The sequence below is a fragment of the Lepisosteus oculatus genome, chromosome 22 (assembly GCF_040954835.1).
Source record: "Lepisosteus oculatus isolate fLepOcu1 chromosome 22, fLepOcu1.hap2, whole genome shotgun sequence".
In the NCBI taxonomy this organism is placed as follows: domain Eukaryota; kingdom Metazoa; phylum Chordata; class Actinopteri; order Semionotiformes; family Lepisosteidae; genus Lepisosteus; species Lepisosteus oculatus.
The window spans coordinates 866,181-883,915 of record NC_090717.1 but is presented as its reverse complement, the minus strand read 5'-3'; the positions used below and the strand labels follow the sequence as shown (position 1 = coordinate 883,915).

At 50.9% G+C, this 17,735-nt stretch overlaps 1 protein-coding gene across 8 annotated transcripts in view; it reads left to right on the top strand.

The window, feature by feature from the left end:
- Nucleotides 1-4,190: 4,190 nt before the first annotated feature.
- Nucleotides 4,191-17,735, top strand: part of LOC102688934 (citron rho-interacting kinase) — an 84,838-nt gene continuing 71,293 nt past the window's right edge. For all 8 annotated transcript variants that reach the window (XM_069182029.1, XM_069182028.1, XM_069182024.1 and 5 more), the window contains exons 1-9: nt 4,191-4,291; nt 5,009-5,119; nt 7,121-7,250; nt 7,894-8,069; nt 9,016-9,117; nt 13,716-13,858; nt 14,891-14,984; nt 15,365-15,568; nt 16,463-16,616. In XM_069182029.1, coding sequence (XP_069038130.1) covers nt 5,021-5,119; nt 7,121-7,250; nt 7,894-8,069; nt 9,016-9,117; nt 13,716-13,858; nt 14,891-14,984; nt 15,365-15,568; nt 16,463-16,616 — 1,102 coding nt within the window. In that variant the 5' untranslated portion in view covers nt 4,191-4,291; nt 5,009-5,020. The remainder of the gene's footprint in view (nt 4,292-5,008; nt 5,120-7,120; nt 7,251-7,893; nt 8,070-9,015; nt 9,118-13,715; nt 13,859-14,890; nt 14,985-15,364; nt 15,569-16,462; nt 16,617-17,735) is intronic.

Here is a 17,735-nt window from a genome sequence, read left to right as displayed (position 1 = left end):
GCGGCGCGCGTCCCCGAGCCCGTGACGTCAGCCGTGCTACCTGTTAGCTGCAAGCCGCTGATTGGCTGTGCGTTGATAACCCCATTCCCCATTACCTGCTGTCTGACGTAGGTAAACATCTTATTAATCCATTAGGAAGATGGATGGTGTCGTATTAGCATTAAGTGTGGCATTTCTCCTTCATCCTCCCTCTGCAGAAAGACATGATAAATAAAACTCTGCTTTATCTTGTGTATCCTCCTACTGGGTATGGGAGAGACACAGCCGCCAGACATGTTGTTGTTATCAGGGTTTATGTAGCTGGTGGTTTAGTATTCGAAACACAACCGCAGACCCGTGAAGAGATACAAACTCAGAGCGTTGCAGTGCAGTGCGCTATCACAAAAGGCTTAACAAGCAGCAGACTAAAACAATACGACAAGAGGCGATTAGAGCAGATGAAGGGATAATTACAACACAGCAAACACTAATCACATTCTGTATTTATACAGCGCTTGTCATACCAAAGGATCTGAAAAGTGTTTCTCATATTGTTTCAGCGGTGAAGTGTTAATCCGAGAGATCAAGTGGAAACTGTGTGGAAGTGTGTTTAAACCAGGGTCAAGGAAGCACTACTTTACGCAGAGAGTTGTGGGTGGGGGGTGCAGCTGGAGTTCTGCCCTGTCTGGCTCCTCTGTGGAGCGGTCTGCCTCTCTGTGTGCTTTGCTGTCCAGGCTCCAGCCCGCCGTCCGGCAGACGGCCCACCGGAGTGTTAAGAGGATTTATTTTTAATTGAGCCCAGCGATCAGACCCCCTCCCTCTCAAGGCTACAGCCGGCATCTCAGTCTGTCAGCAGAGCAAGGGGCAGAGGGGCGGAGGGGCAGATAAGAGATGCACATGTGGGCGGATGGACATGTGGGAGAGGGGCAGAGGGGTAGATGGGTAGAGGGGCAGAGGGGCAGAGGGGTAGCTGTGTAGAGGGGCAGAGGGGTAGTTATGTAGAGGGACAGTGGGGAAGCTGTGTAGAGGGGCAGAGGGGCAGAGGGGTAGCTGTGTAGAGGGGCAGAGGGACAGTGGGGTAGCTGTGTAGAGGGGCAGAGGGGCCCTGGACATGTGATGAGGAGACTACAGGTTGCAATCTTGGCTGTAGTGCTGCTGTCACCCTCTTGAGCAGGACAGTCCCGCTGTCAGAGCCTGTGGATTAAAGCATCAGCCAAATTAACGAATTAATCGTGTTCAGTCTGCTGCTCCCCGGCTGACCAGCACTGAATTCTCCTTCATCGCCTCCCTTTATCCTCTGCTAAACACCTCTGCTCAAACTCCCCTGTCGAGCCCAGAGGCTCACGGGTCTCAGTCCGGGGACTGTAAAGCGATCGTCTCCGTCGTCCTGGGGGCTGGTGTGTCTGCAGGACTCCCAGGTGTCTTGAAAGCAGCAGCACCGGAATGGCTGGGAGATGCTGTTACTGTGTCACATTAAGCCAATTAAGAGCTGATTCAGCTCGTTAAGAGCCCAGCTGGCCTCTATGCCCTGTAGACACACCGGCTCGGCAGGGTTCCTGCTGTACCCAGAATGAGAGACCCTGACACCGGAGTACAGAGCCTGTGACTGACGTCACTCATTCAGTTTTTGCAGACGGGGTGGGAACAGGTCCTGACTGACGTACTGTGTTTTAAATGCGCGTTGTGAAAGGGAGGTTTGCTCTTATCTCTGTGTGAGAACTACTCACACACACGCTGTTGGCCGATTCGTAGCTCGTCTGCTCCAAGGTGGTTAAAGCGTGGGACTGCGCCGTCTCTGTTTATTCTTCTGAGATGTTGGATTTTGGTGGACATCCTGTCTGATGATATTTCTGATGTATTCTTGGGGCGACAGCAGCCGTATCACCCTGCAGCTCCCAGCTGGCAGCCCCACTGAAGCCCAGCAGGGTGAGCCTGGTCAGTACCTGGAGGGGAGACTCCTGGGAAAGCTAAGGCTGCTGCTGGAAGAGGTGTTAGTGGGGCCAGTAGGGGGCGCTCACCCTGCGGTCCATGTGGGTCCTAACGCCCCACTATAGTGATGTGACATTAAACTGTTGCAACGCTCCCTGGATAGCGAAGGGCATGACAAGGCACAGAAAGGTGTCGTGGCCATCCACCGCAACCAAGGAAGCCTCCAGTCGTGACGACGTCGCGTACCGCTGGACCCAGGCTTCTGAGGTCGAGAGAGTGGGGCTGCCCCAGTGCAACGGCTTTCCCACTTCGAAACGCTCTCCCGCACTGGTTTCTTCATGCAGCTCAGCTTCCAGAGTACAGCCCTCATCATCGGACACAACAGACAGCCAGGAAGAAGAAGATACCGGGGTGGTGCAGTGGTCGGCTGGGGTCCTGGGGGCAGTTGCTGGGGTGCCAGTGGGTGGAGTTTGCATGTTCCCCCTGCGTTCCTGTGTGTTTCCTCCCCCAGTCTGAAGATAAGATAGTAGATGAATTGGCCTCTGGGAAAACTGGCCCAGTGTGTCCTGTTCTGGACTGGCGTCCTGTCCAGGGTCCCCCGTTGCTTGCTGGGATAGGCTCACGCTCCACTGTGACCCCGATTTGGATGAAGAGGATAGAAAACGGCTGAATGGATACATTTTTGATGTCCGTGCTGATCATGCTCTTACCTGCAAAAAGCCCCACAGCAACTGAAATGTTTGTTGCATTTTTTTTTATATTACCTGCGGAGGTTTAATTAGGGTGAATTTGTCTTTGTTTACATGTTTTGAAAAAGTAATCTATCCTCTGTAGCTTTGGGATCTTTAATGGAGCTGACCAAGGGCTTTAGAAAACTTTGTGAAAATCTCTTAGCTAGTTCATAATCCCTAATAATTCATAATTCATTTGTTTGGGTGGAGTGGTGGCTCTGTGGCTCAGGATCTGTGCCTGTGGCTGAAAGGTTGCCGGTTCAAATCCTGCGGCTGGCAGAGGAATCCTACTCCATTGGGCCCCTGAGCAAGGCCCTTCACCCCAGCTGCTCCTGGGGCTCCGTATAAATGGCTGACCCTGCGCTCTCACCCCCAGCTTCTCTCCCTGTCTGTGTGTCTCATGGAGAGCAAGCTGGGGTCTGTGAAAAGACAAATTCCTAACGCAAGAAATACCTAGAGCTGATGCATCACTCCTACAGGAATCCTCCCAGGATACCAGAGGCTGTAAGTTTACACCCCACAATCACCCTGAGCCCCTGTAACTGCTCAACACTCCTTCATTGTCACACAACCACTAACTGCCCTTGCCCAGGAGCCGGTACTGCTGAACTCTGAACTCAATTGCTGAGTAGTTTCATTGAACGGGAGATAAAGAAATTGCTCATTCTGTTACATCTGCACTGAGGGACTCTAAAACGTCTGTTTGAAGGCATCAGCTGTCGTCCCTCATGCAGAACACGCGAATCTCCCCACAGTCTTAGTGAAAGCGGTGAGCAGTGCTGTTTGAAATCTGATATCTTGCCGGCTAGCGCACCGGAAACAAAATCTCGAGTCTTTTAATTAATAACCATTAACAAAACACGAACAGCATTAATTGACATTGAACGCAATAAACTATTGTATACATCCATTATAAGAATAGTCCGAGGTTCTGTAAATTACTGTTTTTGTAAATTAGTTAACGTCAATGATTCGTTTAACTTTTGTTAACTTCTTTTAACTTTTTGATATTTTGAATAGTTTTAACGTAAAAGTCCATTTCTATTTTAAACAGGTTAATGTTTGGAGTGTATTTTGTCCATTTCATTTCACGGATATGACACCCCCCGTTATCGAAGCGCGTTGCTGTCACCAGGGCAAAACAATCCCGAGTTATCTCGTACATTACGGGATACGAAATGATCTCGCAATTACGAGTGACAGGATAGCACCGACCACAGGTGTGTATGAATAACCTGTTACGTTTGCAAAGACAGTACCTTCAAGCCATCGATAGGTTAGCTAGCACTGTGGGTGTAGTATCTCGTAATTACGAGATAACCTAGGATTTGTTTTCCTTGGCGGCAGCAATGCGCTTCCGTAACCCATCATTAGTAATAGACCTATTATATATATAAACCTTTGGCCCAAACCGGGCGTGTAGAATAAAGAAAGCAAAATCTCGAGTCCTGTTTTTTTCCGCACGATGACGACTTGGTGACGTCAGCGACCGCCCGGCCAATCGCCGCCGTCGTTGCCGCAAAGCGCCAGAATTCGAAAGTCACCCGGAAGTGCGGCCGCGGTGCGGGGTGACTCAGTCTCGTTGTTTACACACCCGGCGTGTATTTCCGTTTTGCCGCTCAAAAGGATTTTCCCACCTGACTGAAAGACGGGTAAGCGGGTTGCTTTTATATTATACGGCCGAAGGACTCCGGATAAATAGATATCCAACCAGAGGAACGGCGAAACTTAGCATTCCTGGCCTGTTCCTGCGGGATACGTCGGTGAGCGAAGGGCTGTGTTTGTATTTGCAGAGGCCCGAGGTACAGTATTGCTGTTTTCATACGGTCAGATCTGCACAGATTGTATTCACTGCTTGAGACCCAGGACAGTGGACAGATCCGAGCTGGTTCCTTCTAGAGCGCTGTGTCAAGTGAGCCCGTTGTCACCCGCTGCGGGTTTCAGGGGTTTGACTCTTTCATTCTTGTTGACTTGTGCTGTGTGTCTGTCCGTCTGACCCCCGAGACGGACACCTGCTGGGCTGGAGCTCTGGCGCAGTGTTTTTCTTTCTCTCTCTTCAAAGGAGGGAGGTTGTTTTTAAATGGCTTACGCAGCGTACTTAAGAAAAACACTAACATGTTTCCACGTTAGGAGACAAAGTTCCAGTTGGTCCTGTCATTGGGGGCAGTTAGGGATTCGTTAATGTAATTGGTGGTTCACCTGGCATGAGCCCCATCAGGTGCCCAGGACCAGCGTTAGGGACCCCTGTTCTGCATTTCCGTGTAAGGGGGGTGTTCGTGGTCTGTGTGTGTGTTAGGTCTTAGAAGCAGGTCTGCTCGATGTACAGGCGATTATCGGTCCGGCCCTGACCGGCGTGTGTCTGCCTGCAGGGGGGCGCAGCGATGTTGAAGTTTAAGTTTGGAGCCCAGAGCAGCCCGCGGGACCCCAGCTGCCCTGAGGCCATCGCCAGCCGCTGCACGCGGCTCAACCTCCTCTTCCAGGTGAGCAGCTCGGGGTGATGGGCAGACTGCTGGGTTTACCAGCTGGGGGTGACCGTCAGACCCCCGGTGCACAGCAGCCCAGTCCACTGCAGGGTTTACCAGCTCAGACCCCCGGTGCACAGCAGCCCAGTCCACTCCAGGGTTTACCAGCTCAGACCCCCGGTGCACAGCAGCCCAGTCCACTCCAGGGTTTACAGGCTCAGACTCCCGGTGCACAGCAGCCCAGTCCACTCCAGGGTTTACCAGCTCAGACCCCCGGTGCACAGCAGCCCAGTCCACTCCAGGGTTTACAGGCTCAGACTCCCGGTGCACAGCAGCCCAGTCCACTCCAGGGTTTACAGGCTCAGACTCCTGGTGCACAGCAGCACAGTCCACTCCAGGATGTACCAGCTCAGACTCCGGGTGCACAGCAGCCCAGTCCACTCCAGGGTTTACCAGCTCAGACTCCTGGTGCACAGCAGCACAGTCCACTCCAGGGTTTACAGGCTCAGACTCCTGGTGCACAGCAGCCCAGTCCACTCCAGGATGTACCAGCTCAGGCTCCAGGTGCACAGCAGCCCAGTCCACTCCAGGATGTACCAGCTCAGACCCCCGGTGCACAGCAGTAGAGTCCACTCCAGGGTTTACCAGCTCAGACTCCTGGTACACAGCAGCACAGTCCACTCCAGGGTTTACGGGCTCAGGCTCCAGGTGCACAGCAGCACAGTCCACTCCAGGGTTTACCAGCTCAGACTCCCGGTGCACAGCAGCCCCGTCCACTCCAGGGTTTACCAGCTCAGACCCCCGGTGCACAGCAGCCCAGTCCACTCCAGGGTTTACAGGCTCAGACTCCTGGTGCACAGCAGCCCAGTCCACTCCAGGGTTTACAGGCTCAGACCCCCGGTGCACAGCAGCCCAGTCCACTCCAGGGTTTACCGGCTCAGGCTCCAGGTGCACAGCAGCACAGTCCACTCCAGGGTTTACAGGCTCAGACTCCTGGTGCACAGCAGCCCAGTCCACTCCAGGGTTTACAGGCTCAGACTCCTGGTGCACCGCAGCACAGTCCACTCCAGGGTTTACAGGCTCAGACTCCTGGTGCACAGCAGCCCAGTCCACTCCAGGGTTTACCAGCTCGGGGTGACTGTCAGACTCCTGGTGTGTAGCAGCACAGTCCGCTCCAGGATTTACCAGGTTGGGGTGGGGGTGTCTTATCTGCTTAAGCAGTGCTGCACATCTGCACATCTGGTAGCTGAGCTCTTGTTAATCGAGCATGCCTGAAGTTCGATGGGCTCAGGGGAGGGCAGGAGTGCTGATCTGATCTCCCTGTCAGTCTGATGCTGAGACGGCCCAGGCTGCTTCAGAACCAGACTAGAAGACTGTAGAGCTGTGAATGAAAACCCACCCAGCTTGTCCATTGTGACTAATACACTCCTGCTGTGCACAAGTCTTGCATAGCCATGATAAAATCAGTAGTTGGCGCTGGCTGTATGTTACAAGCATCAACGATTTACTTGAAACCTCTAATAGCATCAACTACTGTGATAGCTTTATTAATACAGATTAGCCTGGGTGAGAAGGAACTCAGTTTGGCGTTGAGCAAACCTTCATTCACATTGGCCACAGGATTAAAAAAACGATCGGGGCGTCTCTAAGTATCCTGCACACGAGCAACCAGTAGAAGGTGTCGTAGCAGCTAATCCATCACATTTTCCCAACGGATGTAAGTGAGTCATTGTCCGGCACTAGTCCACTCACATCGTTATTCCTGTCCACATTCTCATAAAGTTACTGCCGTGCAGCAGAATACAGACCTATCAGGATTAACTGTTCTAGCTGAAAATCAGCTGCCTCATACATGAGTGGAGGAGAGAAGAGAGTCTGAGCTCTCTGCACAGCAGCGTCTGCTAGCCCAGACCTGGACTCAAGTGTGTGACAGGCTGCTGTTCTGTGGGTGGATCTCCGCTGGATTCCTTCTGTTCACGTGCCGTGTGTCCTCCCTCCCCCCCACTTCTCTCTCCACAGGGGAAGAGCTGCTTCCTGGCCCCCGCCCTAAGCCGAGAGGGGCTGCTGGACTCCCTCTTGGCCCTGTTCGACGAGTGCAGCTCCCCGGAGCTCCTGAAAATCCAGCATGTGGCAAACTTCGTCAGCAAGTGTAAGAGCAGCGCGCCAGGAGCCGAGCCGGGCCTGACAGTGTGCGCAGGGGAGCCTGTCTCTGGCACGGTTCCAGTCACGTTGACGTGCCTGCCGATAAACAGCATGGAAAATAATAAATAAACATTTATCTCGCAGTTAGTTACCACCTTTGAACTGAGAAGTGGCTTTAAAAGGAACAAGTAAAGGTTTATTCCATTCTGAAGAGAGCAGAAAAGAAACACAATGTTTCGGCTGTGGAGCCTTCTTCAGGTGTGATTTTCTTCTCTTTTTCCATCAGGGAATAAACCTTTACTTGTTCCTTTGCAGCCTGCGCGTGCTGTTGCAGCTCCCTACTTGAACTCACTTTAAAAAGTGTGGTTTGTTTGAGTTATAAATCAGCATTGTCTTCCTTTTAACAGGAGTATTGCAGGACTGTAATCTCCCTGTGAAAGCTCGAGATGTACCTCTGTGAGGAGCACACTCACGTGCTCGTCTCTCCTGCCATCAGGGTAGCGTCATTAAAAGTATTCAGTGCTAATTGATATTTTTAAAAGTAGGGCAGGACAGAAATATTCTCTCGTAATTGCTTTTTCTTTGTGTTGTATCCTCGCTTCCGAATGCCCAGCTGACCTGGGGGCGCTGTGCTGTCTCCCCCCCTGCAGACTCGGAGGCCGTGTCGGAGCTGCGGGAGCTCCAGCCCAGGGCGCGGGATTTCGAGGTGCGCGGCGTGGTGGGGCGCGGGCGCTCCGCTGAAGTGCAGGTGGTCGGGGAGCGGACCACGGGCGACGTTTACGCCATGAAAGTCATGAGCAAGAGCCGCCTGCGCGCCCTGGAAGATGTAAGGCACTGACATGCCTTGTCCCGTCTGGTTCTTTGGTCATCGAGTCGGCGCTGCCCAGCGGACAGGGTAGCTGGCCGAAGACCTGCCCTGGCACGCGTGTGGACAGATGGACGCCCCTGCAGTAGCAGCTGGAGTGTCCAGTCATGATCTAGCGGGGCTGGTGTGTCTGAAGGTCTTCAATCCAGAGCAGCTCTTCCTTGCCCAGATCCACTAATTACTCACTTAATCTGATCATTTTAGCTGCTCTCCCTTGTTCCTGGGAGAATTACAGCCCTCCAAAGTCAGTACCAGGAATGGACACCCCTGTTTTTACAGGGGCTTCCTGAGAGAATCCTGTATGGCACGTAACCCCACCACTGGCCTGATCGTGTTAGCACTCTGGTGCGCTCGTTGGATCATTCAGCTGTCATCTGCCCTGATGACACCATCCAGCACCATCCCACTCAAAGCCTCATAGGCTTTCTCCTTTACACTAACAGAAAGGAACAATTCAGTGTTTCTCTGTCACTGTTTCATATACAGTAGTAACTATAGTAACTGTTCATCGTTTTTTACTGGTTCACTATTTTTACTAGAACAAGCTGAGAATCAAGGGAGTTATTTTATAGTTATGATAAATATAGCCTGTTAGAAAATATATAGCCAGCATTTCCTTCGTACTTTCATCAATTTCCCTACGGGATTAATAAAGTATTATCTATCTATCTACTTGTCAAAACAAACAGCTGCGTTTGGCCTGTACGCTTTGACGTGCAGTTTTGTTTGCTGTAATTATATCGGTCTGGTTGTTATTAGTTGGACAACATCAGTGATGTGAGTCCAGGTGTTTCAGAGGCTCTGTGGGGGACCTGCTGTGCGTGGTCTCTCCCGGAGGAGAAGGCCCTCTGCAGGGCAGAGAGAACCGATGAACGAAACCCCCCAAGCTCATCTGTCCTCCTGCCAGGTGGCGCTTTACGAAGAGGAGCGAGCAATCCTGGCGCGCAACCACAGCCCCTGGGTCCCAGAGCTCCAGCACGCCTTCCAAGACCGAGACAACCTTTACCTGGTGAGTGTGCGCCCCTCTCTCTCTCTCCTCACCTACTGTAGCCCCTGGGGAGTGCGCACATCCCCCCCCACCTACCTAATGTAGCCCCTGGGCAGTGCGCCCTCCCCTCGCGCGCTGCAGACCCGGGCAGTGTTCACCAGAGAGCTGGCAAGTTTGTCACACATTCTAATGAGACATACGACAGCTCGTTTCACAGATTGCTAACATTACTCCTGGATTTTAGAATCGGAATAACTTAGAATATATCTAAATTATTATCCCCATGCAGTGGACATGTTTGTAATCTGAGAATGCCTTAGGAGTGTTAGTGCTTGCTGGGTTGTGGCCAAACTGTCGTGGCCCACGTGCAAGTGTGTCCAGTATCCTGCCTGGGTGTGTACCCAGCTTTCTGACTCTGTTGTCCACAGCTTTCACTGTCCAGCACCCTGTGTGTTTTTATCCTGCTGGAGGACAGGTTCCCATCTTGCCTGTGCTGTGGTGTGGCTCCCGGTTTGGTTTTGGCTGATGTTTTGCACTCGGTGCCCGAGAGCCAGTGAGATGGGAGGAGCTAGATCAGGCTTGTGCAGGCAGAAGCACACTAATGGGTTCTAGAGCATTGTGCAACAGCAATTTGCTTCCTTTCCGCATTTCCTCACACTGAGCCATGACATTGACATGAGCAGGGATCGACAAGGAGCCAAGCAGCGGGGGTCTTTCTGAAACAGGGACAGCGGACAGGAAGAAGGTGTTTATATGGGTGGCTGTTTGTACAGTTTTGTCCGTGTGGTTAACTACCCTGCTTCTGTTCTTGCTCAGGCTGACTAAATAAATGCCGTCGTTCTAAAATAATTTCTTTCTCCCACTTTTGTGTGGAGCTGTTATCGCCCACATCTCCCTCTCCCGTTTAAATCGAGCTTCCTTCCTCTTACATAAGATGTGTTTTAGTCCCCTTGTGTAGCTTATGTAAAAGAAGCCCCTTAATCACACAGGAGCCTGATCTGATCGGTCTGCTGTCCCACTCCTTGCTTCTGTAGTTCAGGAAAGGCAAGAGTTTCAGTAATGAATTTCTGGTTGATCAGTCCTGGTGCACAACTGCAGCACACCTCTCACAAAACTGCCCTCGCTTACGTAAGTCTCCCTGATGCTGACAGGTAGTGGCTCTCTTTTTCCTGAAGAGGGCACTGTCTCCTCTGCCAGCATCGCTCCAGAGTGGTGAAAGCACAGAAACCATTCTTAGCAGTGCGCTCTCGGGAGGCGTGCAATTATGCAACCGATGCTGATGTTTGTTTGTTTAAAAAGGCATTGCCTCACGCTGGAAGTAAAAGAAAGCCAGCATAGCTGAAGCCCTTGACCCACCATGTCACCGGAGGCTGGGCTCCTGCTTTGTTGCTCCGAGCCTCGTTGGGGTAAAATCAGGGGAGCCCTCTCTGTCTCCAGCGTGGGGAGGGGGTCTGACCACAGCACAGCTTCTCAACATTGGGATTCAGATCAACAAACGCTGTAGTCAGAAATCCTTTTGAAATTTGAAATGTTTTTATTCCACGCGGATGACCACAGTTTGATTCTGATGTGGATCGTTCTGAGAGCAATCAAGGCATTGATCAGTCTTTTTGAATTCAGTCCTTAAATCTGCTGCTGCCTCTTTAATGCTCCGTAATAATAATGGTTTGAAGTCTTACTGCTGGCATGTTCAAACAGCAGGTCAGCTGCCAGAGCAATAGAACGGTTACAAGCAAGAGGAGCCGTTTGGGCCATCTAGTTCATTAGTTCGTTAGTAGCTAATTGATCCCAGGATCTCATCCAGTCATTTCTTGAAAGAAGCCACCTTAACTGCTAAAACAACATTGCCTAGCAGCTTGTTCCCTTCTCCCATTATGCTTCCTGGTCTCGTTTTTTGCTGCCCTTCCACATAGTTTCACTTGGGCCCTGTGGTTCGTGTTTCACTGCAGATTCAATAAGTAAAGCACGTTAGATTTCACACATGAAACTTTCACTGTTCATTCTGAAGAAATCTGCTGTTTTGACATTGTTGATGCCTTTGAGGATTTTGATCAGGTCACCTCGTAGTCTTCGGTATTGAAGATTAAAATGGTTCAATTCCTTCAGCCTGTCAGCATAGGACTCCTCTCAGACTAAAAAGACTCAGTTCCTCCAGCCTGTCAGTGTGGGACACTGACACTCCCTTCAGACTAAAGAGACTCAGTTCCTCCGGAATGCATCTGGTTGCTTTTCCCTGGATGGATTCCAGAGAAGCAATATATTTTCTATAACTGTACACAATATACTAAATGAGTCCTTACTTTTGTGCTGTACAATTAACATTCTTTGATTTAAGTTCTATGCATTTACCTATATTTCCTAACATTTTACTTGCCTTTTTAATTGCTTTCCTACATTGTCTGTAAGATGTATTATGTGTCAACATAAACACCTAAGCAGGTTACACAACCCTCATTGGAGAGAAACAGCAGCCCAGGTACAGTGTGACCTGTGACGCAGGCTGACCAACAGTCCTTATTAGAGAGAAACAGCAGCCCAGGTACAGTGTGACCTGTGACGCAGGCCGACCAACAGTGCTTATTAGAGAGGCAGCAGCCCAGGTACAGTGTGACCTGTGACGCAGGCCGACCAACAGTGCTTATTAGAGAGAAACAGCTGCCCAGGTACAGTGTGACCTGTGACGCAGGCCGACCAACAGTGCTTATTAGAGAGGCAGCAGCCCAGGTACAGTGTGACCTGTGACGCAGGCCGACCAACAGTGCTTATTAGAGAGAAACAGCTGCCCAGGTACAGTGTGACCTGTGACGCAGGCCGACCAACAGTGCTTATTAGAGAGAAACAGCTGCCCAGGTACAGTGTGACCTGTGACGCAGGCCGACCAACAGTGCTTATTAGAGAGAAACAGCTGCCCAGGTACAGTGTGACCTGTGACGCAGGCTGACCAACAGTGCTTATTAGAGAGGCAGTGTTCCGGGTACAGGGTGACCTTTGACACAGTGCTTGTTAACGAGGGCAGGGGTGGGGCTGGAAGGTGTGGATAATTATCAGAAGCAATTAAGCACACTCAGACAAAGAGGTAAATATGCTTATTCATAAAACCATTCTCAGTTTTTCCATTGTTATTTGTAATCTAAAAGGGGAGGTAATGGGGTAATGTCCCTGGCGAAAGATGTGTTCAGAGCTGCAGTAACAATGGAGACTCCACTTCCTGCAGCACCGCTGGAAAAAAAGACATTCGAGCACTTCTATTAAACAGTTTGCAAACATGGAACTAAAAAAAAAATCCTTGATTCCTCCATCCTCCCCTCCTCCCTCCCAGATCCTGAAATGTACAGATGTCAGATTTTTTTTTCTCCTGCCCGGTTTTGCCTGTGCTTGCTTGAAAGAAATACAAAATCTTGTTGCTAGGTAACGTTCCCAGTCGTCGCTTCTCCAGCTCTGACAGAGCAGCTCTCTCTCCCATTCATCCCTCGCGCCTCTGTAGGCCTGTCTGCGTCCGTAGCTGAGCTTTCTTGTGCGTAGGGAAGGCGTTCCCGAGCTTTTCTATACGTGTGCATTCGACATGCAGGAGAAGCAGTGAGATGCTGGTGGTCGTCGGTCGTTCTGCAGAGGACTGTGTTCCTGTTCAGACGGGAGCTGGTGACCATGAGCTCACTGCTGTGATTACATAAAGGGGCCAAACTGTGGCAAACACATGCGCTGCGACAGATGTCATAATATTACTGCCTGGTTTTCAGTCTCAGATTCTGGGTCTTGCTTTGAAAATCCATCAATAAGTCTCTCTTTATTTTTATAATCTTGTGGGTATGGGCAGTTATAGCTCGCTTTTACCATCATCTCTGTGATTTGCTCTGGTTTATGACATTTAGCTACTGCCTTTCTGTTTCAAAGTGGTTTTAATTCGCAGTTACTGTGCCAGTTGCTGCACCCTTTTTAAAGAGAATCCAGAAATCTACAGATTCTGCAGCGGTTCGAGTGGCAGTAGAGCTGAAATGAGGCGTACTTTCTGATCTCATTTAGAATTTGAAGCCATCTGAAAAGGAGCAGTAACTTTATAATCATTGATTACATCTATTAGGGTAGCGGTTTCGGCAGCGCTGTCTAGAGTAGGCTGTGGGTCTCCCCTCAGCTCGTGATGGTTCCTGGCATGTAACCAGTGGTTACAAAGGCCAGGAGGACCTTAAGCCCATCTTTCCTGTCTGGTCGTTAGCAGTTCCTCCAGATCCAGGGGTTTCGTTGTCTCTTGAAAGAAGACGGTGAGCTGTCGATACATGCGTCCTGGGCCCATCCTGGGTCTTTGTCCTTCCAAGTTATTACTTAATTGTTGAGCTCTGGGAACAGGGCAGCTCTGCTGGAGTCTGGGTGCTTCACTAAGAGAGTTTTCCAACAATTTTCTCAATTCTCTCTGTCCAGTCCTGCCTGCTGCCCCCACACTCCCGAAGGGTCAGAAACTGAACACCTGGTGCGTGTTCTGCCAGGGTCTCAGTCTCTGAAAACCTCTTCTGGATCTCTAGCTTTTCCTTCTACAGCCTTGTTGGTGCCCAATCATACTGAGTGTGTCACCTGTGAACTGCTACTGCCGGATGTTTGAGAGACGATTTTTTTTTGTCTTGGGCCAGGTGATGGAGTACCTGCCTGGGGGGGACCTGCTGGCTCTGATGAACAGGTACGAGGACCAGTTTGATGAGGCCACGGCCCAGTTCTTCCTGGCCGAGCTGGTGCTGGCCATCCACAGCGTGCATCAGATGGGATACGTCCACAGGTCAGTCGCTGGCCTGGGATCCGTGTAGCCCTGGCTGAGGCCATCCGTAGTCTCCTTCCTTCCCTGTCTCCGTCTTCAGCTCTTCTCTGAAGCTCACCCCCCCCCCCCCGTCCTGCTCTTTGATTCTCTCTCTTGGTTCATGTCAGAGTTGATGTATTGATGTGACTGTCATATGTATTAAGTAAGTGGACACAAAAATGCAAAGTCCTGTCCTTTTTTCTCTCTTTCCATCTCTCTGATTCCCTCTGTATCTGGCAGGGCTGGAGGAGTTGGCTGCCAGTTCTTTAGGTTAATTGCATTAATGTTTTTTTCAGTATTTATTAGTACCGTACCTTGGCTTCCCTTACAGGGGCGCACAGCATAGTGACAGATTCTCTGCGGGAGCTGCACAAAGGTGTCTTATTTCAGTCCAAGCACAGGGAGTTGACGCAGGCCAGGTTTTTATTTGTCTTTTATCGCCGACCTGTTTGAGATCTGGCTGCGATGACGTGCTTTCTGGGCAGCGTGGGGATGTGGCGATTAACCCTGCTATCTATCGGCTCTCGGGGTTCCGGGTTCAATTCCTGTGGATTGACGTGCTTAGAGTCCTGCCTTGTGCCTTCTACCTCTGAGACAAGCTCAGGACTGCAGTAGCTTTACCATGAATCAGCAACTTCCCGATAATGGATGGGTGAACAGGGGTTCACCTAACAGAGTTTGTTTAACAGAGGAGAGCAAGCAGGATATTTAAATACATTTTATAACAGCCATATGATCCTGCAACTCACAGCTGGCAGCCCACTGAAGCTCAGCAGTGTGAGCCTGGTCAGTACCTGGATGGGAGACTCCTGGGAAAGCTAAGGCTGCTGCTGGAAGAGGTGTTAGTGGGGCCAGTAGGGGGCGCTCACCCTACTGTCTGTGTGGGTCCTAACGCCCCAATATAGTGATGGGGGCACTATACTATAAAAAGGCGCCGTCCTTCGGGTGAGACATAAGCGCTCCACGTGTTTGTGCACATTCATCTCCTCCCCTTCCTCTTCCTCCCGCCCCCAGAGATGTCAGACCGGAGAACGTCCTGCTTGACCGCACGGGACACATAAAGCTGGCGGACTTCGGCTCTGCGGCCAGGCTCACCGCCACGAAGACGGTAATTGCGGTTTATGCTCTCGCGCATGTGTGGCCAGGTGCCGGAGAGGGGGAGAGCCCTGCGGCAGATGCTTTCCTTTCTTTTCCTGCCTTTCTGTCAGTGAAAATCCCGATGGAGTGTTTGCTCTTTGTTTGTGTAGTAACAACCATGGTGTTGGGCGATGGTTTGGCCTTTGGCTTGAAGTCTAAGGTGTTTGCCTTAGTGTGTGTTCTGGAGTGTGTACTAGATTACTCATCTTGCACCTACAGTGTCCTGCCAGTTGACCAGTAAAGATCCAGTCATGTAGGATTAAGGCATCTAGCCTGAGTCACACGGGCAGTCCAGCTCCCGTTGCACTGCGCTGTGATCCATTTCAGGTTTTACACCGTTTCCCCCGGCAGGTGAGCTCCAAGCTGCCCCTCGGGACTCCGGACTTCACAGCCCCGGAGGTGCTGAACGCTGCGAAGGGTGACGCGGGGTTGCCGTACGGCGTGGAGTGCGACTGGTGGTCTCTCGGGGTCATCGCCTACGAAATGATCTACAGGAAGTCGCCCTTTGCCGAAGGCACGTCCACCAAGACCATCAACAACATCCTGAACTTCCAGGTGAGCAGAGCAGGCAGGGGATTGGGGGGGGCGCCAGAGTGGAGCATCCCAGTGTCTTCTTCAGCCATGGAGTCATCAACTGAAGCACTGTCCAGTTCTGCAACAGCACGTCCTTGCCCAGTTTCTCATATACCAGCCTTCTGCTGTGTGAGTGCTGGTATCAGGGCCTGCATGGTGCACAAAGCCGTAGCAACAGACACTGCTGTGTTTTTGTCCGCTTTGCTTTGTGCTGGGTGTTGAGTCTCTGGCTCTGTGATCAAGGCTACCAGCCCTGCTGAGCCATGTGTGGGTGTGAGTTTGTCGGGACTTGTAGACAAGGGTTTTCAGCAAGTCGGGGTGTTTGGGTAGCCTGTAGGGCGATTCTCCTCACCTCTTGTGTGTCTTGCTGCCCGGCGTTCAGAAATGAACTCTTTTCACACAGCTCCTGCAGAAGCTCGCAGCCCTCTGAGCACACAGCCAGTAAAGGCAATGGTTTTCTCCACAGGCCTGCTGGTGTCTGTAGAAAGATTTTTACATTTCCTCCTGGAAGCCAAGCGGGGCGCACACTGTTTCTCCGGGGGCTGACTCCCTGTTTGTGTCTGGCTGACGCAAAGCAAAGTTGGCGCCGGATCGGAAGCCCCTGGCTCTGGTGCTCCGAGGCTGCACCCCTGTGGAGACCGGCTTCTCGCCCCCAGGTCGAGGCTGCGCTGTGTGCCCGAGCAGTCGAGACCCCGAGACGAAGGGGAGGTGCGTGGTGCCTTCATCACGCAACCTTGGTTTCCTTCTGAAACCCGGAGCTGGGGCCCCCGATTACTTGCTGGGTAGGATAAATACAAGAGGGTAGGAGACAGCCCTGCGAGAGGATAACCGTGGTATTCCCCTGCTGTCCATGCCTGTCTCTGTGCCTTACTGCAGCGGTACCTCAAGTTTCCCGAAGAGCCGCAGGCCAGCCGGGAGTTTGTGGACCTGGTGCAGAGTCTGCTGTGCGGCCCTGGCGAGAGGCTCGGGTACGAGGGGCTGCGCTGTCACCCCTTTTTCTCCAGCGTGGACTGGAACAACCTGCACCACTGTGAGTCCGCACCCCCGCACGCCTGACCCCTCTGAAAGGCCGGGTTCCCCACGTTCAGCTCTTGAAGAATTGGAAAGCGTGAAGCGCTTGTGCTTATCTCATCCACCTCCAAAATTGAAAAATCGGCACATGGGGTTTGTTTTATCCATTTGCTGGACTGATTCAAAGCTGGGGAAGACGTTTTCTTGTAGAGAGCACTGTGTGGTGTTTGCCAAGATGGTTTTCTCCTCCCTCTCCGTAAAGGTTGTTTGGAGAGCAGTGAAAATGGCATGCAATTACCTAAAATCATTAAGCCCTGCTCCTGGATGCGTTTTCTATGCATCTCAAATCAGGCTGAAGATCACACTGCCGTTTTCAATGATCGCGTCGCTAATTGCTTCAATTAAACCATGAAAAACACTTCTGTATCAGGTTTGCTGACCCCTCTCTTTGTCATTAAAAAAACCAAGATGCAGTACATAAGAACAGATCAGGAACCTGAGGTGTAAGTAACGATAAGCACAACTGTTTATGCAGGGTCTCCAGGAGGTCCTTATGAGCCGTGCACGCTTTTAACACAAAGGCTCACAATAGAAAAACACTCCAAAAATGGGCAAGGTGATCTTACATTTTAGCGTGTTTGGGGTGGGGGGGGAGCTCTGAATGTCATGGCTTTTATTTATTATAATAATAAACTTTATTTTATATAGCGCCTTTAAAGGTGGCTTCTCAAAGCGCTTTACAGAACGACAACAACAATAAATAAAAAGAATACACACAATTACAATATACAGAGGAGACCGTGGATGGTGCTACTAAGAAAAGCAGAGGGGTGAAGAATGGAACCAGTTAAGTAAAGACTTTTCTGAAGAACAGGGTTTTGAGTCTGGATTTGAAGGAGTTTAGAGAAGGTGACTCTCTGATATCCTTGGGCAGGGCATTCCAGAGCTTGGGGGCGAGAAGGCCCTGTCACCCATACAATGTAGACGGGCTTTATTTGATAAACTTTTCTCTCTGTTTGGATTGTATAATACACTAGTTCAGCTTTATTTAAAGTATTCTGTTCAATTTGGTCACCGTGTTAAAAAAAGATACAGCCCAGCCATGTTGATGATACCTTTTAAGAAACTAGTTCCCAGA